Source organism: Misgurnus anguillicaudatus, chromosome 9, assembly GCF_027580225.2.
Source record: "Misgurnus anguillicaudatus chromosome 9, ASM2758022v2, whole genome shotgun sequence".
In the NCBI taxonomy this organism is placed as follows: domain Eukaryota; kingdom Metazoa; phylum Chordata; class Actinopteri; order Cypriniformes; family Cobitidae; genus Misgurnus; species Misgurnus anguillicaudatus.
Genome location: NC_073345.2, coordinates 6,677,669 through 6,703,642, shown reverse-complemented (window position 1 = coordinate 6,703,642; position 25,974 = coordinate 6,677,669). Strand labels below are relative to the sequence as shown.

The 25,974-nt window shown below is 43.6% G+C and overlaps 1 protein-coding gene and 22 non-coding genes across 23 annotated transcripts; 22 read left to right on the top strand and 1 right to left on the bottom strand.

Moving 5' to 3' along the window:
- Positions 1–1,596: 1,596 nt before the first annotated feature.
- On the top strand, positions 1,597–1,667 carry trnag-ccc (transfer RNA glycine (anticodon CCC)). The gene has a single exon. It is a non-coding gene; the product is annotated as a tRNA-Gly (tRNA).
- Positions 1,668–2,182: 515 nt separating this feature from the next.
- On the top strand, positions 2,183–2,253 carry trnag-ccc (transfer RNA glycine (anticodon CCC)). Its single transcript has one exon. It is a non-coding gene; the product is annotated as a tRNA-Gly (tRNA).
- A 428-nt stretch (positions 2,254–2,681) lies between these two features.
- trnag-ccc (transfer RNA glycine (anticodon CCC)) lies at positions 2,682–2,752 on the top strand. The gene has a single exon. It is a non-coding gene; the product is annotated as a tRNA-Gly (tRNA).
- Positions 2,753–2,975: 223 nt separating this feature from the next.
- trnag-ccc (transfer RNA glycine (anticodon CCC)) lies at positions 2,976–3,046 on the top strand. The gene has a single exon. It is a non-coding gene; the product is annotated as a tRNA-Gly (tRNA).
- A 223-nt stretch (positions 3,047–3,269) lies between these two features.
- On the top strand, positions 3,270–3,340 carry trnag-gcc (transfer RNA glycine (anticodon GCC)). Its single transcript has one exon. It is a non-coding gene; the product is annotated as a tRNA-Gly (tRNA).
- Positions 3,341–5,829: 2,489 nt separating this feature from the next.
- LOC129423263 (uncharacterized) lies at positions 5,830–14,153 on the bottom strand. The gene is made up of 11 exons (XM_055179517.2): positions 13,997–14,153; positions 12,228–12,926; positions 12,066–12,137; positions 11,915–11,968; positions 11,177–11,245; positions 10,983–11,087; positions 10,829–10,897; positions 10,357–10,691; positions 8,207–8,961; positions 6,925–8,078; positions 5,830–6,096 (listed from the first exon to the last, which is right to left on the bottom strand). The coding sequence occupies exons 1-11, from the start codon at positions 14,151–14,153 to the stop codon at positions 5,831–5,833; spliced, it is 3,735 nt and encodes a 1,244-aa protein (XP_055035492.2). The 3' UTR covers position 5,830.
- A 312-nt stretch (positions 14,154–14,465) lies between these two features.
- On the top strand, positions 14,466–14,537 carry trnag-ccc (transfer RNA glycine (anticodon CCC)). Its single transcript has one exon. It is a non-coding gene; the product is annotated as a tRNA-Gly (tRNA).
- A 1,849-nt stretch (positions 14,538–16,386) lies between these two features.
- trnag-ccc (transfer RNA glycine (anticodon CCC)) lies at positions 16,387–16,457 on the top strand. Its single transcript has one exon. It is a non-coding gene; the product is annotated as a tRNA-Gly (tRNA).
- A 221-nt stretch (positions 16,458–16,678) lies between these two features.
- Positions 16,679–16,749, top strand: trnag-ccc (transfer RNA glycine (anticodon CCC)). Its single transcript has one exon. It is a non-coding gene; the product is annotated as a tRNA-Gly (tRNA).
- Positions 16,750–17,548: 799 nt separating this feature from the next.
- On the top strand, positions 17,549–17,619 carry trnag-ccc (transfer RNA glycine (anticodon CCC)). Its single transcript has one exon. It is a non-coding gene; the product is annotated as a tRNA-Gly (tRNA).
- Positions 17,620–18,120: 501 nt separating this feature from the next.
- trnag-ccc (transfer RNA glycine (anticodon CCC)) lies at positions 18,121–18,191 on the top strand. Its single transcript has one exon. It is a non-coding gene; the product is annotated as a tRNA-Gly (tRNA).
- Positions 18,192–18,414: 223 nt separating this feature from the next.
- trnag-ccc (transfer RNA glycine (anticodon CCC)) lies at positions 18,415–18,485 on the top strand. Its single transcript has one exon. It is a non-coding gene; the product is annotated as a tRNA-Gly (tRNA).
- A 218-nt stretch (positions 18,486–18,703) lies between these two features.
- Positions 18,704–18,774, top strand: trnag-ccc (transfer RNA glycine (anticodon CCC)). Its single transcript has one exon. It is a non-coding gene; the product is annotated as a tRNA-Gly (tRNA).
- A 396-nt stretch (positions 18,775–19,170) lies between these two features.
- trnag-ccc (transfer RNA glycine (anticodon CCC)) lies at positions 19,171–19,241 on the top strand. The gene has a single exon. It is a non-coding gene; the product is annotated as a tRNA-Gly (tRNA).
- A 514-nt stretch (positions 19,242–19,755) lies between these two features.
- On the top strand, positions 19,756–19,827 carry trnag-ccc (transfer RNA glycine (anticodon CCC)). Its single transcript has one exon. It is a non-coding gene; the product is annotated as a tRNA-Gly (tRNA).
- A 1,849-nt stretch (positions 19,828–21,676) lies between these two features.
- trnag-ccc (transfer RNA glycine (anticodon CCC)) lies at positions 21,677–21,747 on the top strand. The gene has a single exon. It is a non-coding gene; the product is annotated as a tRNA-Gly (tRNA).
- Positions 21,748–21,968: 221 nt separating this feature from the next.
- Positions 21,969–22,039, top strand: trnag-ccc (transfer RNA glycine (anticodon CCC)). The gene has a single exon. It is a non-coding gene; the product is annotated as a tRNA-Gly (tRNA).
- Positions 22,040–22,838: 799 nt separating this feature from the next.
- Positions 22,839–22,909, top strand: trnag-ccc (transfer RNA glycine (anticodon CCC)). The gene has a single exon. It is a non-coding gene; the product is annotated as a tRNA-Gly (tRNA).
- A 501-nt stretch (positions 22,910–23,410) lies between these two features.
- trnag-ccc (transfer RNA glycine (anticodon CCC)) lies at positions 23,411–23,481 on the top strand. The gene has a single exon. It is a non-coding gene; the product is annotated as a tRNA-Gly (tRNA).
- A 223-nt stretch (positions 23,482–23,704) lies between these two features.
- trnag-ccc (transfer RNA glycine (anticodon CCC)) lies at positions 23,705–23,775 on the top strand. Its single transcript has one exon. It is a non-coding gene; the product is annotated as a tRNA-Gly (tRNA).
- A 218-nt stretch (positions 23,776–23,993) lies between these two features.
- trnag-ccc (transfer RNA glycine (anticodon CCC)) lies at positions 23,994–24,064 on the top strand. The gene has a single exon. It is a non-coding gene; the product is annotated as a tRNA-Gly (tRNA).
- A 396-nt stretch (positions 24,065–24,460) lies between these two features.
- trnag-ccc (transfer RNA glycine (anticodon CCC)) lies at positions 24,461–24,531 on the top strand. The gene has a single exon. It is a non-coding gene; the product is annotated as a tRNA-Gly (tRNA).
- Positions 24,532–25,335: 804 nt separating this feature from the next.
- On the top strand, positions 25,336–25,406 carry trnag-ccc (transfer RNA glycine (anticodon CCC)). The gene has a single exon. It is a non-coding gene; the product is annotated as a tRNA-Gly (tRNA).
- The last annotated feature ends 568 nt before the right edge of the window (positions 25,407–25,974 follow it).

Genomic DNA, 25,974 nt, shown 5'->3' with positions numbered 1-25,974 from the left:
TTCGTTTTGATATGTGGGACGTGATTTCATGAAACTTAACATTTCAAAACTTGATTTGTCCTTAATCCATGTACAATGCATGTATGGAAAGTTAGGCAGCTAGCACTTTTAGATGAATCCTTAAAAGCAAGCATTGGTGGTTCAGTGGTATAATTCTCGCCTCCCGCGCTGGAGACCCGGGTCCAATTCCCGGCCAATGCAAGTGTTGTTTGTCCGTTATGTGTTTCTTGTAAGAATGCTCCACGAGGCAGTTATATGGGATGCAGTGTGGTCAGCTGCTTTGCTCTGATATTTTTCGTTTTGATATGTGGGACGTGATTTAATGAAACTTAATATTTCAAAACTTGATTTGTCCTTAATCCATGTACAGAACAAGTATGGTGAGTTAGGCAGCTAGGGCTATTAGATGAGCACTTAGATGCAAGCATTGGTGGTTCAGTGGTAGAATTCTCGCCTGCCACGCGGGAGACCCGGGTCCGATTCCCGGCCAATGCAAGTGTGGCTGGTCCATTGTGCGTTTCCATAATAAATGCTCCATGAGGCAGTTGTATAGGATACAGTGTGGTCACCTGCTTTGCTCTGCTTTTATCATTTGATATGTGGGACGTGATTTCATGAAACTTAACATTTCAAAACTTGGTTTGCACTTAATCCATGTGCAAAACAAGTATGGTGAGTTAGGCAGCTAGGGGCTACTAGATGAGCCCTTAGATGCAAGCATTGGTGGTTCAGTGGTAGAATTCTCGCCTGCCACGCGGGAGACCCGGGTCCGATTCCCGGCCAATGCAAGTGTGGCTGGTCCATTGTGCGTTTCCATAATAAATGCTCCATGAGGCAGTTGTATAGGATACAGTGTGGTCACCTGCTTTGTTCTGCTTTTATCATTTGATATGTGGGACGTGATTTCATGAAACTTAACATTTCAAAACTTGGTTTGCACTTAATCCATGTGCAAAACAAGTATGGTGAGTTAGGCAGCTAGGGGCTACTAGATGAGCCCTTAGATGCAAGCATTGGTGGTTCAGTGGTAGAATTCTCGCCTGCCACGCGGGAGACCCGGGTCCGATTCCCGGCCAATGCAAGTGTGGCTGGTCCATTATGCGTTTCCATAATAAATGCTCCATGAGGCAGTTGTATAGGATACAGTGTGGTCAGCTGCTTTGCTCTGCTTTTTTCATTTGATATGTTGGACGTGATTTCATGAAACTTAACATTTCAAAACTTGGTTTGCACTTAATCCATGTGCAAAACAAGTATGGTGAGTTAGGCAGCTAGGGGCTACTAGATGAGCCCTTAGATGCAAGCATTGGTGGTTCAGTGGTAGAATTCTCGCCTGCCACGCGGGAGACCCGGGTCCGATTCCCGGCCAATGCAAGTGTGGCTGGTCCGTTATGCGTTTCCATAATAAATGCTCCATGAGGCAGTTGTATAGGATACAATGTGGTCAGCTGCTTTGCTCTACTTTATTTCATTTGATATGTTTGACGTGATTTCATGAAACTTAACATTTCAAAACTTGATTTGTCCTTAATCCATGTACAATGCATGTATGGAAAGTTAGGCAGCTAGCACTTTTAGATGAGTCCTTGAAAGCAAGTATTGGTGGTTCAGTGGTAGAATTCTCGCCTCCCACGCTGGAGACCCGGGTCCAATTCCCGGCCAATGCAAGTGTTGTTTGTCCGTTGTGTTTCTTGTAAGAATGCTCCATGAGGCAGTTATATGGGATGCAGTGTGGTCAGCTGCTTTGCTCTGATATTTTTCGTTTTGATATGTGGGACGTGATTTCATGAAACTTAATATTTCAAAACTTGATTTGTCCTTAATCCATGTACAGAACAAGTATGGTGAGTTAGGCAGCTAGGGTCTACTAGATGAGCCCTTAGATGCAAGCATTGGTGGTTCAGTGGTAGAATTCTCGCCTGCCACGCGGGAGACCCGGGTCCGATTCCCGGCCAATGCAAGTGTGGCTGGTCCATTATGCGTTTCCATAATAAATGCTCCATGAGGCAGTTGTATAGGATACAGTGTGGTCAGCTGCTTTGCTCTGCTTTTTTCATTTGATATGTTGGACGTGATTTCATGAAACTTAACATTTCAAAACTTGGTTTGCACTTAATCCATGTGCAAAACAAGTATGGTGAGTTAAGCAGCTAGGGGCTACTAGATGAGCCCTTAGATGCAGGCATTGGTGGTTCAGTGGTAGAATTCTCGCCTCCCACGCGGGAGACCCGGGTCCGATTCCCGGCCAATGCAAGTGTGGCATCTCCATTATGCTACTATTGTAAAAATGCTCCATGACGCAGTTATATGGGATTCAGTGTGGTCAGCTGCTTTGCTCTGATTTTTTCCGTTTTGATATGTGGAACGTGATTTCATGAAACTTAATATTTCAAAACTTGATTTGTCCTTAATCCATGTACAATGCATGTATGGAAAGTTAGGCAGCTAGCGCTTTTAGATGAGTTCTTAAAAGCAAGCATTGGTGGTTCTTGTAAGAATGTTCCACGAGGCAGTTATATGGGATGCAGTGTGGTCAACTGCTCTGATTTATTCCATTTTGATATGTGGGACGTGATTTCATGAATCTTAACATTTCAAAACTTGGTTTGTACTTAATCCATGTACAGAACAAGTATGGTGAGTTAGGCAGCTAGGGCTATTAGATGAGCACTTAGATGCAAGCATTGGTGGTTCAGTGGTAGAATTCTCGCCTCCCACGCGGGAGACCCGGCTCCGATTCCCGGCCAATGCAAGTGTGGCTGGTCCATTATGCTACTATTGTATAAATGCTCCATGACGCAGTTATATGGGATTCAGTGTGGTCAGCTGCTTTGCTCTGATTTATTCCGTTTTGATATGTGGGACGTGATTTCATGAAACTTAACATTTCAAAACTTGATTTGTCCTTAATCCATGTACAATGCATGCATGGAAAGTTAGGCAGCTAGCACTTTTAGATGAGTCCTTAAAAGCAAGTATTGGTGGTTCAGTGGTAGAATTCTCGCCTCCCACGCTGGAGACCCGGGTCCAATTCCCGGCCAATGCAAGTGTTGTTTGTCCGTTATGTGTTTCTTGTAAGAATGCTCCACGAGGCAGTTATATGGGATGCAGTGTGGTCAGCTGCTTTGCTCTGATATTTTTCGTTTTGATATGTGGGACGTGATTTCATGAAACTTAATATTTCAAAACTTGATTTGTCCTTAATCCATGTACAGAACAAGTATGGTGAGTTAGGCAGCTAGGGCTATTAGATGAGCACTTAGATGCAAGCATTGGTGGTTCAGTGGTAGAATTCTCGCCTGCCACGCGGGAGACCCGGGTCCGAATCCCGGCCAATGCAAGTGTGGCTGGTCCATTGTGCGTTTCCATAATAAATGCTCCATGAGGCAGTTGTATAGGATACAGTGTGGTCAGCTGCTTTGCTCTGCTTTTATCTTTTGATATGTGGGACGTGATTTCATGAAACTTAACATTTCAAAACTTGGTTTGCACTTAATCCATGTGCAAAACAAGTATGGTGAGTTAGGCAGCTAGGGGCTACTAGATGAGCTCTTAGATGCAAGCATTGGTGGTTCAGTGGTAGAATTCTCGCCTGCCACACGGGAGACCCGGGTCCGATTCCCGGCCAATGCAAGTGTGGCTGGTCCATTATGCGTTTCCATAATAAATGCTCCATGAGGCAGTTGTATAGGATACAGTGTGGTCAGCTGCTTTGCTCTGCTTTTTTCATTTGATATGTTGGACGTGATTTCATGAAACTTAACATTTCAAAACTTGGTTTGCACTTAATCCATGTGCAAAACAAGTATGGTGAGTTAGGCAGCTAGGGGCTACTAGATGAGCCCATATGCAAGCATTGGTGGTTCAGTGGTAGAATTCTCGCCTGCCACGCGGGAGCCCGGGTCCGATTCCCGGCCAATGCAAGTGTGGCTGGTCCATTATGCGTTTCCATAATAAATGCTCCATGAGGCAGTTGTATAGGATACAGTGTGGTCAGCTGCTTTGCTCTTCTTTTTTCATTTGATATGTTGGACGTGATTTCATGAAACTTAACATTTCAAAACTTGGTTTGCACTTAATCCATGTGCAAAACAAGTATGGTGAGTTAGGCAGCTAGGGGCTACTAGATGAGCCCTTAGATGCAAGCATTGGTGGTTCAGTGGTAGAATTCTCGCCTCCCACGCGGGAGCCGGTTGCGAATAGCTGTAACGGAAAACCAGCCAATCAGATTGAAGCTTTGTTCTTCCCTGTGCATATCATTATCTATTTTATTATTTAATTATTTACTTTAAAGGCACGGGTTCGAATCCCGCCAGGAACATAATGAAATACGAAAAAATGAGTGGAAGGCATTGGAAATAATTATTTTATAAAGAAATTTGCAACTGTAAACATAAAATATAATTTTATATTTATATACTTTGTTTTTGATGCTAGAAATGCTGCTCATTTAGCACAGTAAAATACTGCTATACTAATAATACAGTGCAACATTGCAGAGGAAGAGCACTTTTCCAATTATTCTCTTAATTATTATTTAATTATCATTAATGTCTTCTGCTGAGCATGTTCTGCTTGAATTTTAATTTAAGAAAAAAGGAAGGAAAAGTGTAGTATTTCAGAAGAAAGGTTCAATTTTATTTTTGAACAAGTTATAAATTGCAGATAATAAACAGTTATGAACAACAATTAAGAAAAACAGTTGCTAAATTAAAAACAAGTGTAACAAAATATTATAGAAAATACAAGAACAGCATTGTATGACTAAATTAAAACCTGTTTAAATAAACCAATTAAATGAAAAGAGAAGAAAAACCTGTATCAGGAATGCTATGGAGAGTGCAGGGACAGGTATGCAATGGATATGTAATAATACAAATAATAATAAGAAGAATTGTATTTCCATATTGAAGATTATAGTCTACTTCCATAGTGCCAGTTATCATTATAATATGTAAAATATACAACACACAAACAAATATATACATAGATAAATATGTACAATACAGTCAGGTAACTATATAACAGACAAATATATACATATATATATACACACATCACTTTTTCTCTGCCACCCATCTTTGTCTCTCTGCCTCATAGAAAGGAGACTGCTTAAACTCCATCCAGTTCATCTCCTTGGACATGCCCTTATCACGGTAAAGAGAGTACACTTTAGATGGGCAGTAAATGTACTTACCTGCCACCCCAGGGAAGCCTGTGTGAATGTGTGGACTGTTTGGTCCCTGTTTAAGCTCCAGGTGGCAGAATCGGCAGAGGCGGCGTGCTGGCTGGGTGTCTGGCCTTTTCCTCTTCTTCTCCATCTTCTCCAACACCCGTTTCTTGGTGGCATCCAGCTCCCTCTGAAAGAATTCTGTCCCTGCAAATTCTTCAAAGGGCATTTTGGGGTTAGAGAGTCCCTCAGAAGCATAACACTGATGCACCTTCTTTAAGCAGTAGAAATAGCGCACAGGACCTTGTTGATAGAAAAAGTGGACTGAAGAGCCATCAGTCTCATAACGATACTTAGGCTGTCCACAGCCAAGACAGGTCTTGGTCTGCCTTCTTTTATGCTCTGGTGGTGGCTGTGGCTGCTGCTGTGGCTGCTGCTTCTCCAAAATGGCCTCCACAATTTTCACAATGGAGTCCTGTGTCAGAGGTGTGGACAGAGCAGGTGCAGGAGGATTGAAGATGGCAGGCTCCAAGGTGACCACAGGGACGCTGGCCGTGTCACCGCCCTCTGTCAAAGAATGCCACAGCTGCTGTGTCTCCAGAAGCCTTTCCTGGCTGGTGTTCAAAGCCGAACTGGTGTTGAGAAGCTTTGCCAGGTGCTTCACATGTGCAACCTGGTTGTGGGGTGTAGCAGGCTGTTAGGATCTGCAGCAGACCGATGGACCATGTCTGCATATTCCTTGTCCACCACCTTCAACATATCCTTCTCACCATGGTGCTTCTGTAGCAAGCTGTCAATGGCAACTTTCATGGGAGGTGTCCAGCGTGTGTGGTCCAACACAAATACCCGTCCACCCGTCTTAAAGGTCCCAGTGCGGGCACTTCTCGGTGACGATCTCAGTGGCAGGGGCAGGGCATATGAGATATCTGAAAAACAATAAAGTAATAACAGTTCATGAGCATGTTGTTACATAATGGGGCTGTTTACACTTGGTAGTAAGAGGTGTTTTCATCAATCGGATCACAAGTGCACAAGAGAGACACATCACGTTTACACCTGGTATTTAAATCCGTCTCTTTTGTCCACTTTCGACTGCTTCTGTCCTGAATACTGTGAGGTGGTGGTCTGTCTAGACGGTGGGCGAGTCTCTCTGCTGCATTTAAAACGAGTGGGAGTAATGATGAGTTTATGTGGACGCAAACTAATATTATGTCAGAGTCCGCAGCTTGTGTAGTAAGTAAACATGCTGCACAGTGTTTTGTACATGTATATGTTAGAGCTTTCTCTGAATTTTCAGCGCAATTGATGAAATAGGACCGCACAACTTTCACACGCTTGCAAAATGAAACTGCGGAGATCAGCCGCTTTAGTTTTATCTATGAAAGGCTAAAAATAGTGTGTTCACCGTGTGTTCGTGCCAGAAGTCAGAAAAAAATGTAAAACATTGTGTTCAATACTTCAGATTAGATAAATGGGCAGAGAGAAGGTCCTGTGGCTGTTCGAACACATTCAACCACATGTGCGTTTATACTAGAAAAGCAATCCAATCGAAAGTGTTTTCGACTACCTTTGAATGTGATTGAAAGTGGTCGAAAGTGGACAAGCTCAAAACGTTTTGAACACCATGTACATCTGGCATTATCGTTGTTCACTTGTGATCCGATCAATAAAAACGCATGTTAATGCCAAGTGTAAACAGCCTCAATGACATTATTGTAAAAAAAATCTCTGTCCAAAACATTATTTGAACCTACCCATCGATGCTGGAGGCTCCTGGTCGTCCTCTGACGGGCCAGCAGATGGTTCTGGTCCAGTGGATACCATGCCAGAGGGTGGAGCCCAGCTGATGGAGGGTGCTGTGTCTGGAGCTGGAGACGGGGCTGGAGCCGGTGTGTGCACAGGGGTCGGAGGCACAGAGGCAGGTGATACCTCTCTCTTCTGGGTTCTGTGCTTATCCCAGTCAAGAGGAACTGGACGGCAGCCTGGCTCTGTGTACTCCAGACCAAACCTCTCTCCAGTGTCTCTGTCAGAGAGATGAAGTGCAGGGTACTTTTCTTGACCCGTCACTTTCCTGGAGACAGAGTTCAGCTCAACCATTAAAGCTGGATCGAACACAGCAGGGAGGAGGACACCGGGCTGCTTCAGGTCCACTAGCCGTTGGAAGTTCCAGCGTGCCACCCCTGTCATGCCCTGAGCCTGAAATAATTCGGATGAGACGTGGGTCCCGGTAATCCACTGGGCCTGGTGGAAATGATACCCCTCCTGCTGTGAGGTACCTCTGACAGGGATCCATATGGGGACTTTGGCGCCTTCACCAGGTACATGGTTCAGCTGCAGAGTCCCGCCGTACCTGTACATAATGCCTGCAGAGAGTTCAGGGTCACTGAGGCAGCCGCGGAGAATGTGCACCCTCTGTATGCGCCACGTCTTCAGCATGGAGGATTTGAAGAGTGGGACGTTGTTAGGGTCTGTGGCGAGATGAAAATGACTCAGCACTTTTTCCACTCTGACCAGCAGCTCTGTGGGTTGAGGGATCTTGGTCCTGCAATGCTCTCTGGTGTGTTGTTTTGTGGGATTGGCTGGATGGATCCCACAGAAAGCATATGCAGCCTCAAGCCTCTTGAAGTCGTCCTGATCAACCACAAAGAATGCAGCAGAGAGGAGCTGGCAGAAAGTGCTGTACAGAGGGTGATGCTCAGATGTGCACTCACGTGAAAAACGCCTTAAGCAGTGGAACAAGTCCAGCTTTACAATGATGTTGCTGTTGTAAAAGCACCGTGAGGCACAGGTGTTCTCCAGCGGTCCGGAGGTGGCCTGAGTGATGATGGAAGGGGTAGTCCTCCAGGCGTCCCAGTGCAATTCCTCACCAGGGATGCAGTCCGGGATCTTGAATGGTGCACAGCAATCCCTGAGGACACAAAGATAAAGAAAATAAAAAACAATTAAAAAAGAAAGTGATTTTGTTTCATTTTTGTTTTTCAGGGAAAAGTATCAGCAGTGTTAATGGCAGATAAAAGAGAACATGGCTGTTCTCACCGGTCCATCCAGTGGTAGCCAGCCTTCTCCACTCCAGCAGCGATGTACCTCTTGGCCATTCCCTGGTACATCGGCTCCAAGGACCTCTCAGTCTCAGACTGAACCATCACCCAGGAAACAATCATCCAGTTTTCATTCATGATGGCATAACTGGACATGACCCCAGATGCCAACGTGACCTTCCTCGCAACCTTCCTGGTGTGGTCTGATCTGAAGACCTGCCCAAAGGTGCCCTGGAGTAGAGAGGTGATGGCTGGCGCTTGTCGCCGGAACTCTTCAAGCAAACAGTCTGTCAGATAAAAACCTGACAAGGAGACTCCACACCAGCCATTGGCATCATCGTAGGCCCCAAAAGCATGAGGCGCCATGCTGTCCTTCCTCAGGAACTGCCCGATGGTCTTCTGCCCATAGACGCCAGCCTCAGCATCCCTGACATTCTCAATGGCCTGCAGGTATGCCAGGTGAGCTCGCTCATACTTGAGGTGCATGAGCTCATTCACCTGGTTGGCCATGTCGGTTGGTGACTTGCCTGTGCGCCTGAGCTCATCCATCACAGATTTGCAGATGGCCTTCTTGTAGGTCAGGAATGCAGGCAGAAGGTTGGTAAAGTGCCTGGGCAGCTTCTCGAGCCATCGTGGACTGTCTGCAAACCAGGTCTTGCGGCAGGCCTTGCAGCAGAGTCGGGAGGACATGATGTAATATTGTCCACTGGTCCCAACAATCACCCGAGGCCTGCCCACACCAGCAGAGACCACCTGGCAAAGGTGAGGCAAAGGAACATTTTTAGCTATAGATAAGTTGCAATTCAATGTGCTTAAGAGTAAATAATCTAAAATAAGCATTCAGAGGTACCCAGTGTTTCCTACAGGATTTCGAGAGACTGTGGCGCTGATGATGTCACACACTAATTAGCATATTTGTGACGTCATCACATCATGTTTGCATTTGGTCTAGTGTTGGCACTTGAGAAGTTTTTCTACTCTCTGATCTGACCATCACGTTATATTGCAATTTAACACAACTGAATGCAATTTTAACATATCCGTTCTGTTGTCATACATAAAACAAGTATAAAATATAACTAAACATGACACAATAACACCTCATGTTTACTTAAACCAGCTGTTACTGCTGCTAAAATCCTGATTTATAAACGCTATGTCTGACAAAATCAGCATAGGCCTACCGTATTTTTCGGACTATAAGCCACGTTTTTTTCATAACTTGGCTGGAGCTGCGTCTTACAGTCAGGTTCGCCTTGTAAGTCAGTATGAATAAATTTTGACATTTATGAGGCAAGAGACAACATTACCGTCTACAGCCGCGAGAGTCCACTATATGCTGCTTCTGTATTTATGTAATTCAATGGGTTCTGTAATGCGGAATGGAATGATGAGTATGAGCACTTAACGCTAGTTGGCTTGTTCAGTTAATTTAGCCAATTCAACCTTCCAGGTAAGTTCTGTATGCTATGGTTTATCGTTTAAACAACTGATAATATTACTTTAACGTACAGACATCTATTCAGCCTGCTGTTCTGTCTGCTATTGTTAAGTTGAATAACTTGCCTTTCCAGATTAAATGTTTGTTCTTCACTTGGATTTTGTGAAATAATTTTCTAAATAAATGCGACGTATAGGCCACTCTGACTTATATATGTTATTTTGTCTTAATGGCGCTTTTTGAATGATGCGGCTTATACTCCGGTGTGGTTTATAGTCCTAAAAGTATGGTATATTTAAATTGAATAGCATTGTATGAGGTGATTTTGGCTATATGAACATAACTTGTTTGTCTCATGCAGCACAGAGCCTTTTCTACTGTTGCTCTTCTCATCAATGTGTTGTGTTATAAGCGTTTTTTTAAATGCGAGTGATAGTTTTATTGCAGGTCGCGATACACTGTTGCTGTTACACAGAGTTACAATTACAGAACATGCGTGTGCATACCACACCATGAGGGAAAGAGCTCGGAGGGGCTGTGTGTGTGTGTGTGTGACAGAGAGACAGGGATACGCTGTACGCCACGTGTTTTAAATAGCGTTAAAAATAAATGAATAAAAAACAAAACGCAATATGTGGCGGCCGGTGTTGAATATGTGGCGCAGCGCCACAGATTAGTCTATGTGTGGGAAACACTGGAACCCATACCTGTGGATGAGGACAGCCATGAAGACATGGCAGGATGTAGTTGCTCCTCAACCTGACCATGATGTGACTCTCGGGCTTCCAAATGAAAAATGGATGGAGCTGGAAGAAGTTGGGGGATGGGAGCTCCGTCAGCACATCAATGAGCTCCGCCTGTGGAGGAAGGCGCCACAGAGAAATTGCGTTCCCTACGTTACGCACTTGACGAGACCCAGGCCACAGCCCGAGATCCTGGAGCTCTGTCCTCATCCACTGCCTCTGCTGATGAGAGCAGCTCCAGCTGCTTGTGTCCTCTTTCCCAGAGAGCACAACAGGTATAGGTGGCTGACCTAAGGGAACTAGGAAAATGAGACTGCACTGCACAGTAATTACTGCACTGACAATTATGGTGTGAAAATGCTGTGAATAAATTAAATAATTAAAGCAGAGTTAAAACATCTTCATGGCAGGTAAGGTACATGCTGTTTATGCTTACCACGTTCACCCTGGTCCTCAAAAGTGAGCGCTTTACTCGCAGAGGTGCGAGCAGTGCTTGTGGCGGGTCCTAAAAAGGAGTCTTTCTGTTATGCATTTGTACAAGCATTAAGCATGATGGCATTATGACAACAGGTGATGCTGATGTGACATACCTGGACATGACTCAGGCCTCTCTCCTACCGGGGGACCTGATGTCTTCTCTGCAAAAAACGCCAGCTCTGAAGGAAGGGGAACAGGCGTCTTCCTCTTCACCGGTGCTGCAGTGAAGCACATATACAAATGATCTCTTTTTTGGTTTACCTGAAATTGGTATGATGTTTGATTGACATGACTTCAGTGTTTTTACCATCAACTGGTGATGACTGCAGTTCAGCAGTCGCATCAGGAAGGGGTGTGGACAGCGCCGCAGATGGAACTACAGAGAAAGTCCTCAGTCATTTCAGAGTTCACAATGTATAGGCAAGCAGAAAGCGTCGGTGTTAGTAGGAACGCAAACAGCCATACTACACTGTGTTCTTATGCACATGCCATTTTTCCAATACAGTCAGTAAGCTTACACATTTTATTTTACCCTCAACAGTTATATATGACAGTTGTTATATTTAAATGAAATAAAAATGTCAAAATATATTTTAATTCTTAATATTAATATTATACATTAATACTAAAATATGCTCACACTTTTCATACATTTAAAATGTCTACACCATGTCTACACCAAAAAGCCCACCTAGTCACTATTCACTAGTTCAAGCAGGAGAAGCAATATGACTAGAAGAACAAGCATGCATTCAAGTGTTAGTACCAAACGCTGCTCTATTTTTTTAGTGCAGCATGCATGGAGAACCAAAAATGTATACTTGCCATCATCGTGGTTGGAATCAATTCATCATGGGTGGGATCAATTCATAGTCCTTAGGACTAGTTAGTAGAACGCAACCATACAACCATATTTTTAGAGGAACATGGCCTGAACGTGGCCAGAAGTCAAACAAAGGAACAGTTTAAGACAAGGTTCAGGTTTGGAGGACAATTCATCATGTAAAAAAAATCCCTGAAACAGTTTTTGTTTTAATTTAAAAACCTGTCTTTGCTCCTGGTGATCCTACTGGTGTGGCAGCCACTACCGGCACAGCAACTGGTTACACACAGACACAGAAAAATAAACAGAGGAGACATCAGATACGAAATATCATCAGTTTCAACATTCATTCAGATACTGACAGTAAGCTTACAGCTCTGCACTTGCAGCTTTGCAGGGGAGATGCTCAGCATTGCCTTCTCGAGGTCCTCATCTTCGTCCATCACTGTGGTACAGACAAGAATTAGTTTTCCCAGCTTAGTGTGAATTAAAACCATTATGCCACAATCAAATAAATGCGACTGAAATAACTTACTCAGGGGTTTTGCTGGGACCCTTGAGGCATGCTCAGCTGATGTGGAAGCAGTGTCAGACTGCTGCCTCTTCTGCAGGTACTGCTGCAGCTTATGCATGCGCGTTCCTGGGAAGCAACTCTGCCCCATGACGAAAGCCGCGTAACCATCGGCTCTGGCATCCCAGACCTCCCTCCAAGTGCTCTTGGGTCGAGAACCAAACCCAACCAGCTGGTCATCTTCGGACAAGGCTGCTGCGAAACCCACTCCACTGGCTTCATAGGTGATGAGAGATTGGATCTCTTGAAAACTCAGAGCATAATCGTAGAGTGAAAGTAGGCTGTCCTTCTTATGCCCCTCAGCCATAAAAACACCCGAGGCCTGCTCCTTCTGGAGGTTCTGAATTAGATACATTGTGTACCCTATATCATTCTCCAAAAGCCACCTAAAAGATTTCCCTTGGTACTTTCCAAATTGAAGAATGTACTCTCCCAGCACCTCCGTCCTGTCTGAGGCATCTCCTCCTCTCTGCCGCACCACAGCAAGAGCGTTCTGCCGCACAAGCTCCTCTTTCAGGGGCGCAGACTTCACCTGAAGAGTCGGGTTATTTTTTATTCGACTGGCTTCATCAGACGGCTCCTGGAGGAGAAATCCACGTGGCCCCTTGCGGAACACAACACGGATCTCCCAGGGAAGAAAACAATGTTCTTGTGCATCTTGAACTATACCATAAAAGAGAAAAAGAATTGTAAGCTTTATTCTTAAAAATACTTTCATTTCAGATATTACAGTTTTTCTCAATTGTTTAAACATAAATACTGGTACTTGAGACACAATGACCACAACATGTAACTCATACACCAACCCCCTGAACCAATTCTGCTGAACTATAAGCATAATTTCTACCATACACCCTAATTGCAATTCTAAAACACACGTCTATAAATGTCTATTCATATGATGGTTTGAGTGTGTGATTTGAAAACAATATACTATTTTGAAAAGAAATAACACTGTTTTGAATGTTTTTTCATTGTTTGAATAGACAGTACCCCAAGCCTATAAATAACCTGCCAACAACTATTTTAGTTATCAGCACATATTACATGTTAGATATATACTGAATATCAATTATTTAATGTTACAGCTAGGGAACTATACACATACAAGTAAAAAAACATTCATATTTATTCATTAAAGGACTATAGGGCATAATGAAGGGGTATAATATATGCTGAATATCGATTATATAATGTTACTAGTAGGGCACCATTTACGTACAAGTAAATAATAATTATTACAACCCTATAGGCCATGATAATGGGGCATATATGCATTTATCCATTGATACAGGGCTAGCGATGCTAACGTTGACAAAATATCAATATATTCTAACAGAAACAGACTGACAACTTTATTTAACGTAATGACGTGAAATCTATACTCATTAACATATAAAATCAAGATGTTGATTTATTATTTAGTGCGTATCACTTGCCAACTGATGTCCAATCGCTATCACAAAATAATGTCAGTACGGCGCTGACGAGGTATTATCACTTACAACCATAAAAATCAGACAGATAATTAAAAAATATATCGATACTCATTCATTAGTTAGCACTTTATAAGACCAAACTTGTCTGACAGTTAAAAGCCGGTCTGAACTGTCATCAATGAAACGCATTAGCAGCGATAAATAACATTACCATTTAAAATCTAACAACTGGCGATATGGCTATATCTTTATCCAATAGTTGTGGAATGTAAAAGAAATAAAACAATATCTTACCTGAAATGAATGAAGAATCGATGGCAATCTTCTGTCTCCGCTGGAGTTCACCAAGAAAACACTTTTTGGAGATTTCCGCCAAACAGAACTGCGCAATAGCGCCAAAATGCGTAGCGGCCAAAAGTATATTGCATCCGTAGTGGTTTAGCACTACCATTGGAAATGAATGGGGAAGCGTTTAGGGCCGTTTAGCTGAATTATTCTCGGTGCCCGCCCGCGAGACCCGGGTCCGATTCCCGGCCAATGCAAGTGTGGCTGGTCCATTATGTGTTTCCATAATAAATGCTCCATGAGGCAGTAGTATGGCATACAGTGTGGTCAGCTGCTTTGCTCTTATTTTTTCATTTGATATGTGGGACGTGATTTCATGAAACTTAACATTTCAAAACTTGGTTTGCACTTAATCCGTGTACAAAACAAGTATGGTGAGTTAGGCAGCTAGGGCTACTAGATGAGCCCTTAGATGCAAGCATTGGTGGTTCAGTGGTAGAATTCTTGCCTCCCACGCGGGAGACCCCGGGTCCGATTCCCGGCCAATGCAAGTGTGGCATGTCCATTATGCTTCTGTTGTAAAAATGCTCCATGACGCAGTTATATGGGATGCAGTGTGGTCATCTGCTTTGCTCTGTTTTTTTCGTTTTGATATGTGGGACGTAATTTCATGAAACTTAACATTTCAAAACTTGATTTGTCCTTAATCCATGTACAATGCATGTATGGAAAGTTAGGCAGCTAACGCTTTTAGATGAATTCTTAAAAGCAAGCATTGGTGGTTCAGTGGTAGAATTCTCTCCTCCCACGCTGGAGACCCGGGTCCAATTCCCGGCCAATCCAAGTGTTGTTTGTCCGTTATGTGTTTCTTGTAAGAATGCTCCACGAGGCAGTTATATGGGATGCAGTGTGGTCAGCTGCTCATATTTATTCCGTTTTGATATGTGGGACGTGATTTCATGAAACTTAACATTTCAAAACTTGGTTTGTACTTAATCCATCTACAAAACAAGTATGGTGAGTTAGGCAGCTAGGGCTTTTAGATGAGTTCTTACAAGCAAGCATTGGTGGTTTAGTGGTAGAATTCTCACCTCCCACGCGGGAGACCCGGGTCCAATTCCTGGCCAATGCAAGTGTGGTTTGTCCATTATGTGTTTCAATAATAAACGCTCCATGAGGCAGTTGTATGGGATACAGTCTGGTCAGCTGCTTTGCTCTGATTTTGATATGTGGGACGTGATTTCATGAAACTTAACATTTCAAAACTTGATTTGTCCTTAATCCATGTACAATGCATGTATGGAAAGTTAGGGAGCTAACGCTTTTAGATGAGTTCTTAAAAGCAAGCATTGGTGGTTCAGTGGTAGAATTCTCGCCTGCCACGCAGGAGACCCGGGTCCGATTCCCGGCCAATGCAAGTGTGGCTTGTCCGTTATGCTACTATTGTAAAAATGCTCCATGACACAGTTATATGGGATGCAGTGTGGTCATCTGCTTTGCTCTGATTTTTTCGTTTTGATATGTGGGACGTGATTTCATGAAACTTAACATTTCAAAACTTGGTTTGTACTTAATCCATCTACAAAACAGGTATGGTGAGTTAGGCAGCTAGGGCTATTAAATGAGCACTTAGATGCAAGCATTGGTGGTTCAGTGGTAGAATTCTCGCCTGCCACGCGGGAGACCCGGGTCCGATTCCCGGCCAATGCAAGTGTGGCATGTCCATTATGCTACTATTGTAAAAATGCTCCATGACGCAGTTATATGGGATGCAGTGTGGTCAGCTGCTTTGCTCTGATTTTTTCGTTTTGATATGTGGGACGTGATTTCATGAAACTTAATATTTCAAAACTTGATTTTGACCCGGGTCCAATTCCCGGCCAATGCAAGTGTTGTTTGTCCGTTATGTGTTTCTTGTAAGAATGCTCCACGAGGCAGTTATATGGGATGCAGTGTGGTCAGCTGCTCTGATTTATTCCGTTTTTATATGTGGGACGTGATTTCATGAAACGTAACATTTCAAAACTTGGTTTGTACTTAATCCATCTACAAAACAAGTCTGGTGAGTTAGGCAGCTAGGGCTATTAGATGAGCACTTAGATGCAAGCATTGGTGGTTCAGTGGTAGAATTCTCGCCTGCCACGCGGGAGACCCGGGTCCGATTCCCAGCCAATGCAAGTGTGGCTGGTCCATTATGCGTTTCCAAAATAAATGCTCCATGAGGCAGTTGTATGGGATACAGTGTGGTCAGCTGCTTTGCTCTGCTTTTTTCATTTGATATGTGGGACGTGATTTCATGAAACTTAACATTTCAAAACTTGATTTGTCCTTAATCCATGTGCAAAACAAGTATGGTGAGTTAGGCAGCTAGGGGCTACTAGATGAGCCCTTAGATGCAAGCATTGGTGGTTCAGTGGTAGAATTCTCGCCTCCCATGCGGGAGACCCGGGTCCAATTCCCGGCCAATGTAGGTGTTGTTTGTCCGTTATGTGTTTCTTGTAAGAATGCTCCACGAGGCAGTTGTATGGGATGCAGTGTGGTCAGCTGCTTTGCTCTTATTTTTTCATTTGATATGTGGGACGTGATTTCATGAAACTTAACATTTCAAAACTTGGTTTGCACTTAATCCATGTTCAAAACAAGTATGGTGAGTTAGGCAGCTAGGGCTTTTAGATGAATTCTTAAAAGCAAGCATTGATGGTTCAGTGGTAGAATTCTCGCCTCCCACGCTGGAGACCCGGGTCCGATTCCCGGCCAATGCAAGTGTGTCTGGTCCATTATTTGTTTCCATAATAAATGCTCCATGAGGCAGTTGTATGGGATACAGTGTGGTCAGCTGCTTTGCTCTGATTTTGATATGTGGGACGTAATTTCATGAAACTAAACATTTCAAAACTTGATTTGTCCTTAATCCATGTACAATGCATGTATGGAAAGTTAGGCAGCTAACGCTTTTAGATGAGTTCTTAAAAGCAAGCATTGGTGGTTCAGTGGTAGAATTCTCGCCTGCCACGCGGGAGACCCGGGTCCGATTCCTGGCCAATGCAAGTGTGGCTTGTCAGTTATGCTACTATTGTAAAAATGCTCCATGACACAGTTATATGGGATGCAGTGTGGTCATCTGCTTTGCTCTGATTTTTTCGTTTTGATATGTGGGACGTGATTTCATGAAACTTAACATTTCAAAACTTGGTTTGTACTTAATCCATCTACAAAACAGGTATGGTGAGTTAGGCAGCTAGGGCTATTAGATGAGCACTTAGATGCAAGCATTGTTGGTTCAGTGGTAGAATTCTCGCCTGCCACGCGGGAGACCCGGGTCCGATTCCCGGCCAATGCAAGTGTGGCTGGTCCATTATGTGTTTCCATAATAAATGCTCCATGAGGCAGTAGTATGGCATACAGTGTGGTCAGCTGCTTTGCTCTTATTTTTTCATTTGATATGTGGGACGTGATTTCATGAAACTTAACATTTCAAAACTTGGTTTGCACTTAATCCATGTTCAAAACAAGTATGGTGAGTTAGGCAGCTAGGGCTATTAGATGAGCACTTAGATGCAAGCATTGGTGGTTCAGTGGTAGAATTCTCGCCTCCCACGCGGGAGACCTGGGTCCGATTCCCGGCCAATGCAAGTGTGGCATGTCCATTATGCTACTGTTGTAAAACTGCTCCATGACGCAGTTATATGGGATGCAGTGTGGTCATCTGCTTTGCTCTGATTTTTTCCATTTTGATATGTGGGACGTGATTTCATGAAACTTAACATTTCAAAACTTGGTTTGTACTTAATCCATCTACAAAACAAGTATGGTGAGTTAGGCAGTTAGGGCTATTAGATGAGCACTTAGATGCAAGCATTGGTGGTTCAGTGGTAGAATTCTCGCCTGCCACGCGGGAGACCCGGGTCCGATTCCCGGCCAATGCAAGTGTGGATGGTCCATTATGTGTTTCCATGAGGCAGTAGTATGGCATACAGTGTGGTCAGCTGCTTTGCTCTTATTTTTTCATTTGATATGTGGGACGTGATTTCATGAAACTTAACGTTTCAAAACTTGGTTTGCACTTAATCCATGTTCAAAACAAGTATGGTGAGTTAGGCAGCTAGGGCTATTAGATGAGCATTTAGATGCAAGCATTGGTGGTTCAGTGGTAGAATTCTCGCCTCCCACGCGGGAGACCCGGGTCCGATTCCCGGCCAATGCAAGTGTGGCATGTCCATTATGCTACTGTTGTAAAAATGCTCCATGACGCAGTTATATGGGATGCAGTGTGGTCATCTGTTTTGCTCTGATTTTTTCCGTTTTGATATGTGGGACGTGATTTCATGAAACTTAACATTTCAAAACTTGGTTTGCACTTAATCCATGTACAAAACAAGTATGGTGAGTTAGGCAGCTACGGCTACTAGATGAGCCCTTAGATGCAAGCATTGGTGGTTCAGTGTTAGAATTCTCGCCTCCCACGCGGGAGACCCGGGTCCGATTCCCGGCCATTGCAAGTATGGCATGTACATTATGCTTCTGTTGTAAAAATGCTCCATGACGCAGTTGTATGGGATGCAGTGTGGTCAGCTGCTCTGATTTATTCCGTTTTGATATGTGGGACGTGATTTCATGAAACTTAACATTTCAAAACTTGGTTTGTAATTAATCCATGTACAAAACAAGTATGGTGAGTTAGGCAGCTAGGGCTATTAGATGAGTTCTTACAAGCAAGCATTGGTGGTTCAGTGGTAGAATTCTAGCCTCCCACGCGGGAGACCCGGGTCCGATTCCCGGCCAATGCAAGTGTGGCATGTCCATTATGCTACTATTGTAAAAATGCTCCATGACGCAGTTATATGGGATGCAGTGTGGTCAGCTGCTTTGCTCTGATTTTTTCGTTTTGATATGTGGGACGTGATTTCATGAAACTTAATATTTCAAAACTTGATTTTGACCCGGGTCCAATTCCCGGCCAATGCAAGTGTTGTTTGTCCGTTATGTGTTTCTTGTAAGAATGCTCCACGAGGCAGTTATATGGGATGCAGTGTGGTCAGCTGCTGTGATTTATTCCGTTTTGATATGTGGGACGTGATTTCATGAAACTTAACATTTCAAAACTTGGTTTGCACTTAATCCATGTACAAAACAAGTATGGTGAGTTAGGCAGCTAGGGCTACTAGATGAGCCCTTAAATGCAAGCATTGGTGGTTCAGTGGTAGAATTCTCGCCTCCCACGCGGGAGACCCGGGTCCGATTCCCGGCCAATGCAAGTGTGGCATGTCCATTATGCTTCTGTTGTAAAAATACTCCATGACGCAGTTATATGGGATGCAGTGTGGTCATCTGCTTTGCTCTGTTTTTTTCGTTTTGATATGTGGGACGTGATTTCATGAAACTTAACATTTCAAAACTTGATTTGTCCTTAATCCATGTACAATGCATGTATGGAAAGTTAGGCAGCTAACGCTTTTAGATGAGTTCTTAAAAGCAAGCATTGGTGGTTCAGTGGTAGAATTCTCGCCTGCCACGCGGGAGACCCGGGTCCGATTCCCGGCCAATACAAGTGTGGCTTGTCAGTTATGCTACTATTGTAAAAATGCTCCATGACGCAGTTATATGGGATGCAGTGTGGTCATCTGTTTTGCTCTGATTTTTTCATTTGATATGTGGGACGTGATTTCATGAAACTTAACATTTCAAAACTTGGTTTGCACTTAATCCGTGTACAAAACAAGTATGGTGAGTTAGGCAGCTAGGGCTACTAGATGAGCCCTTAGATGCAAGCATTGGTGGTTCAGTGGTAGAATTCTTGCCTCCCACGCGGGAGACCCCGGGTCCGATTCCCGGCCAATGCAAGTGTGGCATGTCCATTATGCTTCTGTTGTAAAAATGCTCCATGACGCAGTTATATGGGATGCAGTGTGGTCATCTGCTTTGCTCTGTTTTTTTCGTTTTGATATGTGGGACGTAATTTCATGAAACTTAACATTTCAAAACTTGATTTGTCCTTAATCCATGTACAATGCATGTATGGAAAGTTAGGCAGCTAACGCTTTTAGATGAATTCTTAAAAGCAAGCATTGGTGGTTCAGTGGTAGAATTCTCTCCTCCCACGCTGGAGACCCGGGTCCAATTCCCGGCCAATCCAAGTGTTGTTTGTCCGTTATGTGTTTCTTGTAAGAATGCTCCACGAGGCAGTTATATGGGATGCAGTGTGGTCAGCTGCTCATATTTATTCCGTTTTGATATGTGGGACGTGATTTCATGAAACTTAACATTTCAAAACTTGGTTTGTACTTAATCCATCTACAAAACAAGTATGGTGAGTTAGGCAGCTAGGGCTTTTAGATGAGTTCTTACAAGCAAGCATTGGTGGTTTAGTGGTAGAATTCTCACCTCCCACGCGGGAGACCCGGGTCCAATTCCTGGCCAATGCAAGTGTGGTTTGTCCATTATGTGTTTCAATAATAAACGCTCCATGAGGCAGTTGTATGGGATACAGTCTGGTCAGCTGCTTTGCTCTGATTTTGATATGTGGGACGTGATTTCATGAAACTTAACATTTCAAAACTTGATTTGTCCTTAATCCATGTACAATGCATGTATGGAAAGTTAGGGAGCTAACGCTTTTAGATGAGTTCTTAAAAGCAAGCATTGGTGGTTTAGTGGTAGAATTCTCGCCTGCCACGCAGGAGACCCGGGTCCGATTCCCGGCCAATGCAAGTGTGGCTTGTCCGTTATGCTACTATTGTAAAAATGCTCCATGACACAGTTATATGGGATGCAGTGTGGTCATCTGCTTTGCTCTGATTTTTTCGTTTTGATATGTGGGACGTGATTTCATGAAACTTAACATTTCAAAACTTGGTTTGTACTTAATCCATCTACAAAACAGGTATGGTGAGTTAGGCAGCTAGGGCTATTAGATGAGCACTTAGATGCAAGCATTGGTGGTTCAGTGGTAGAATTCTCGCCTGCCACGCGGGAGACCCGGGTCCGATTCCCGGCCAATGCAAGTGTGGCATGTCCATTATGCTACTATTGTAAAAATGCTCCATGACGCAGTTATATGGGATGCAGTGTGGTCAGCTGCTTTGCTCTGATTTTTTCGTTTTGATATGTGGGACGTGATTTCATGAAACTTAATATTTCAAAACTTGATTTTGACCCGGGTCCAATTCCCGGCCAATGCAAGTGTTGTTTGTCCGTTATGTGTTTCTTGTAAGAATGCTCCACGAGGCAGTTATATGGGATGCAGTGTGGTCAGCTGCTCTGATTTATTCCGTTTTTATATGTGGGACGTGATTTCATGAAACTTAACATTTCAAAACTTGGTTTGTACTTAATCCATCTACAAAACAAGTCTGGTGAGTTAGGCAGCTAGGGCTATTAGATGAGCACTTTGATGCAAGCATTGGTGGTTCAGTGGTAGAATTCTCGCCTGCCACGCGGGAGACCCGGGTCCGATTCCCAGCCAATGCAAGTGTGGCTGGTCCATTATGCGTTTCCAAAATAAATGCTCCATGAGGCAGTTGTATGGGATACAGTGTGGTCAGCTGCTTTGCTCTGCTTTTTTCATTTGATATGTGGGACGTGATTTCATGAAACTTAACATTTCAAAACTTGATTTGTCCTTAATCCATGTGCAAAACAAGTATGGTGAGTTAGGCAGCTAGGGGCTACTAGATGAGCCCTTAGATGCAAGCATTGGTGGTTCAGTGGTAGAATTCTCGCCTCCCATGCGGGAGACCCGGGTCCAATTCCCGGCCAATGTAGGTGTTGTTTGTCCGTTATGTGTTTCTTGTAAGAATGCTCCACGAGGCAGTTGTATGGGATGCAGTGTGGTCAGCTGCTTTGCTCTTATTTTTTCATTTGATATGTGGGACGTGATTTCATGAAACTTAACATTTCAAAACTTGGTTTGCACTTAATCCATGTTCAAAACAAGTATGGTGAGTTAGGCAGCTAGGGCTTTTAGATGAATTCTTAAAAGCAAGCATTGATGGTTCAGTGGTAGAATTCTCGCCTCCCACGCTGGAGACCCGGGTCCGATTCCCGGCCAATGCAAGTGTGTCTGGTCCATTATTTGTTTCCATAATAAATGCTCCATGAGGCAGTTGTATGGGATACAGTGTGGTCAGCTGCTTTGCTCTGATTTTGATATGTGGGACGTAATTTCATGAAACTAAACATTTCAAAACTTGATTTGTCCTTAATCCATGTACAATGCATGTATGGAAAGTTAGGCAGCTAACGCTTTTAGATGAGTTCTTAAAAGCAAGCATTGGTGGTTCAGTGGTAGAATTCTCGCCTGCCACGCGGGAGACCCGGGTCCGATTCCTGGCCAATGCAAGTGTGGCTTGTCAGTTATGCTACTATTGTAAAAATGCTCCATGACACAGTTATATGGGATGCAGTGTGGTCATCTGCTTTGCTCTGATTTTTTCGTTTTGATATGTGGGACGTGATTTCATGAAACTTAACATTTCAAAACTTGGTTTGTACTTAATCCATCTACAAAACAGGTATGGTGAGTTAGGCAGCTAGGGCTATTAGATGAGCACTTAGATGCAAGCATTGTTGGTTCAGTGGTAGAATTCTCGCCTGCCACGCGGGAGACCCGGGTCCGATTCCCGGCCAATGCAAGTGTGGCTGGTCCATTATGTGTTTCCATAATAAATGCTCCATGAGGCAGTAGTATGGCATACAGTGTGGTCAGCTGCTTTGCTCTTATTTTTTCATTTGATATGTGGGACGTGATTTCATGAAACTTAACATTTCAAAACTTGGTTTGCACTTAATCCATGTTCAAAACAAGTATGGTGAGTTAGGCAGCTAGGGCTATTAGATGAGCACTTAGATGCAAGCATTGGTGGTTCAGTGGTAGAATTCTCGCCTCCCACGCGGGAGACCTGGGTCCGATTCCCGGCCAATGCAAGTGTGGCATGTCCATTATGCTACTGTTGTAAAACTGCTCCATGACGCAGTTATATGGGATGCAGTGTGGTCATCTGCTTTGCTCTGATTTTTTCCATTTTGATATGTGGGACGTGATTTCATGAAACTTAACATTTCAAAACTTGGTTTGTACTTAATCCATCTACAAAACAAGTATGGTGAGTTAGGCAGTTAGGGCTATTAGATGAGCACTTAGATGCAAGCATTGGTGGTTCAGTGGTAGAATTCTCGCCTGCCACGCGGGAGACCCGGGTCCGATTCCCGGCCAATGCAAGTGTGGATGGTCCATTATGTGTTTCCATGAGGCAGTAGTATGGCATACAGTGTGGTCAGCTGCTTTGCTCTTATTTTTTCATTTGATATGTGGGACGTGATTTCATGAAACTTAACGTTTCAAAACTTGGTTTGCACTTAATCCATGTTCAAAACAAGTATGGTGAGTTAGGCAGCTAGGGCTATTAGATGAGCACTTAGATGCAAGCATTGGTGGTTCAGTGGTAGAATTCTCGCCTCCCACGCGGGAGACCCGGGTCCGATTCCCGGCCAATGCAAGTGTGGCATGTCCATTATGCTACTGTTGTAAAAATGCTCCATGACGCAGTTATATGGGATGCAGTGTGGTCATCTGTTTTGCTCTGATTTTTTCCGTTTTGATATGTGGGACGTGATTTCATGAAACTTAACATTTCAAAACTTGGTTTGCACTTAATCCATGTACAAAACAAGTATGGTGAGTTAGGCAGCTACGGCTACTAGATGAGCCCTTAGATGCAAGCATTGGTGGTTCAGTGTTAGAATTCTCGCCTCCCACGCGGGAGACCCGGGTCCGATTCCCGGCCATTGCAAGTATGGCATGTACATTATGCTTCTGTTGTAAAAATGCTCCATGACGCAGTTGTATGGGATGCAGTGTGGTCAGCTGCTCTGATTTATTCCGTTTTGATATGTGGGACGTGATTTCATGAAACTTAACATTTCAAAACTTGGTTTGTAATTAATCCATGTACAAAACAAGTATGGTGAGTTAGGCAGCTAGGGCTATTAGATGAGTTCTTACAAGCAAGCATTGGTGGTTCAGTGGTAGAATTCTAGCCTCCCACGCGGGAGACCCGGGTCCGATTCCCGGCCAATGCAAGTGTGGCATGTCCATTATGCTACTATTGTAAAAATGCTCCATGACGCAGTTATATGGGATGCAGTGTGGTCAGCTGCTTTGCTCTGATTTTTTCGTTTTGATATGTGGGACGTGATTTCATGAAACTTAATATTTCAAAACTTGATTTTGACCCGGGTCCAATTCCCGGCCAATGCAAGTGTTGTTTGTCCGTTATGTGTTTCTTGTAAGAATGCTCCACGAGGCAGTTATATGGGATGCAGTGTGGTCAGCTGCTCTGATTTATTCCGTTTTGATATGTGGGACGTGATTTCATGAAACTTAACATTTCAAAACTTGGTTTGCACTTAATCCATGTACAAAACAAGTATGGTGAGTTAGGCAGCTAGGGCTACTAGATGAGCCCTTAAAAGCAAGCATTGTTGGTTCAGTGGTAGAATTCTCGCCTCCCACGCGGGAGACCCGGGTCCGATTCCCGGCCAATGCAAGTGTGGCATGTCCATTATGCTTCTGTTGTAAAAATGCTCAATGACGCAGTTATATGGGATGCAGTGTGGTCATCTGCTTTGCTCTGTTTTTTTGTTTTGATATGTGGGACGTAATTTCATGAAACTTAACATTTCAAAACTTGATTTGTCCTTAATCCATGTACAATGCATGTATGGAAAGTTAGGCAGCTAACGCTTTTAGATGAACTCTTAAAAGCAAGCATTGATGGTTCAGTGTTAGAATTCTCGCCTCCCACGCTGGAGACCCGGGTCCAATTCCCGGCCAATCCAAGTGTTGTTTGTCCTTTTATGTGTTTCTTGTAAGAATGCTCCACGAGGCAGTTATATGGGATGCAGTGTGGTCAGCTGCTCTGATTTATTCCGTTTTGATATGTGGGACGTGATTTCATGAAACTTAACATTTCAAAACTTGGTTTGTACTTAATCCATCTACAAAACAAGTATGGTGAGTTAGGCAGCTAGGGCTATTAGATGAGCACTTAGATGCAAGCATTAGTGGTTCAGTGGTAGAATTCTCACCTGCCACGCGGGAGACCCGGGTCCGATTCCCGGCCAATGCAAGTGTGGCTGGTCCATTATGCGTTTCCATAATAAATGCTCTATGAGGCAGTTGTATGGGATACAGTGTGGTCAGCTGCTTTGCTCTGCTTTTTTCATTTGATATGTGGGACGTGATTTCATGAAACTTAAAATTTCAAAACTTGATTTGTCCTTAATCCATGTGCAAAACAAGTATGGTGAGTTAGGCAGCTAGGGGCTACTAGATGAGCCCTTAGATGCAAGCATTGGTGGTTCAGTGGTAGAATTCTCGCCTCCCACGCGGGAGACCCGGGTCCGATTCCCGGCCATTGCAAGTATGGCATGTCCATTATGCTTCTGTTGTAAAAATGCTCCATGACGCAGTTGTATGGGATGCAGTGTGGTCAGCTGCTCTGATTTATTCCGTTTTGATATGTGGGACGTGATTTCATGAAACTTAACATTTCAAAACTTGGTTTGTAATTAATCCATGTACAAAACAAGTATGGTGAGTTAGGCAGCTAGGGCTATTAGATGAGTTCTTACAAGCAAGCATTGGTGGTTCAGTGGTAGAATTCTAGCCTCCCACGCGGGAGACCCGGGTCCGATTCTCGGCCAATGCAAGTGTGGCATGTCCATTATGCTACTATTGTAAAAATGCTCCATGACGCAGTTATATGGGATGCAGTGTGGTCAGCTGCTTTGCTCTGATTTTTTCGTTTTGATATGTGGGACGTGATTTCACGAAACTTAATATTTCAAAACTTGATTTTGACCCGGGTCCAATTCCCGGCCAATGCAAGTGTTGTTTGTCCGTTATGTGTTTCTTGTAAGAATGCTCCACGAGGCAGTTATATGGGATGCAGTGTGGTCAGCTGCTCTGATTTATTCCGTTTTGATAT

Bases quoted from the DNA above. Each gene is read 5' to 3' on its own strand.
- LOC129423263 (XM_055179517.2), bottom strand. From the start codon at position 14,153: ATGGTAGTGCTAAACCACTACGGATGCAATATACTTTTGGCCGCTACG. The intron at 12,138-12,227 runs GTAAGTTATTTC...TCTGTACCACAG, and splicing joins GGTCCCAGCAAAACCCCTGA to TGATGGACGAAGATGAGGAC. The intron at 8,079-8,206 runs GTGAGAACAGCC...TTGTGTCCTCAG, and splicing joins GGCTACCACTGGATGGACCG to GGATTGCTGTGCACCATTCA.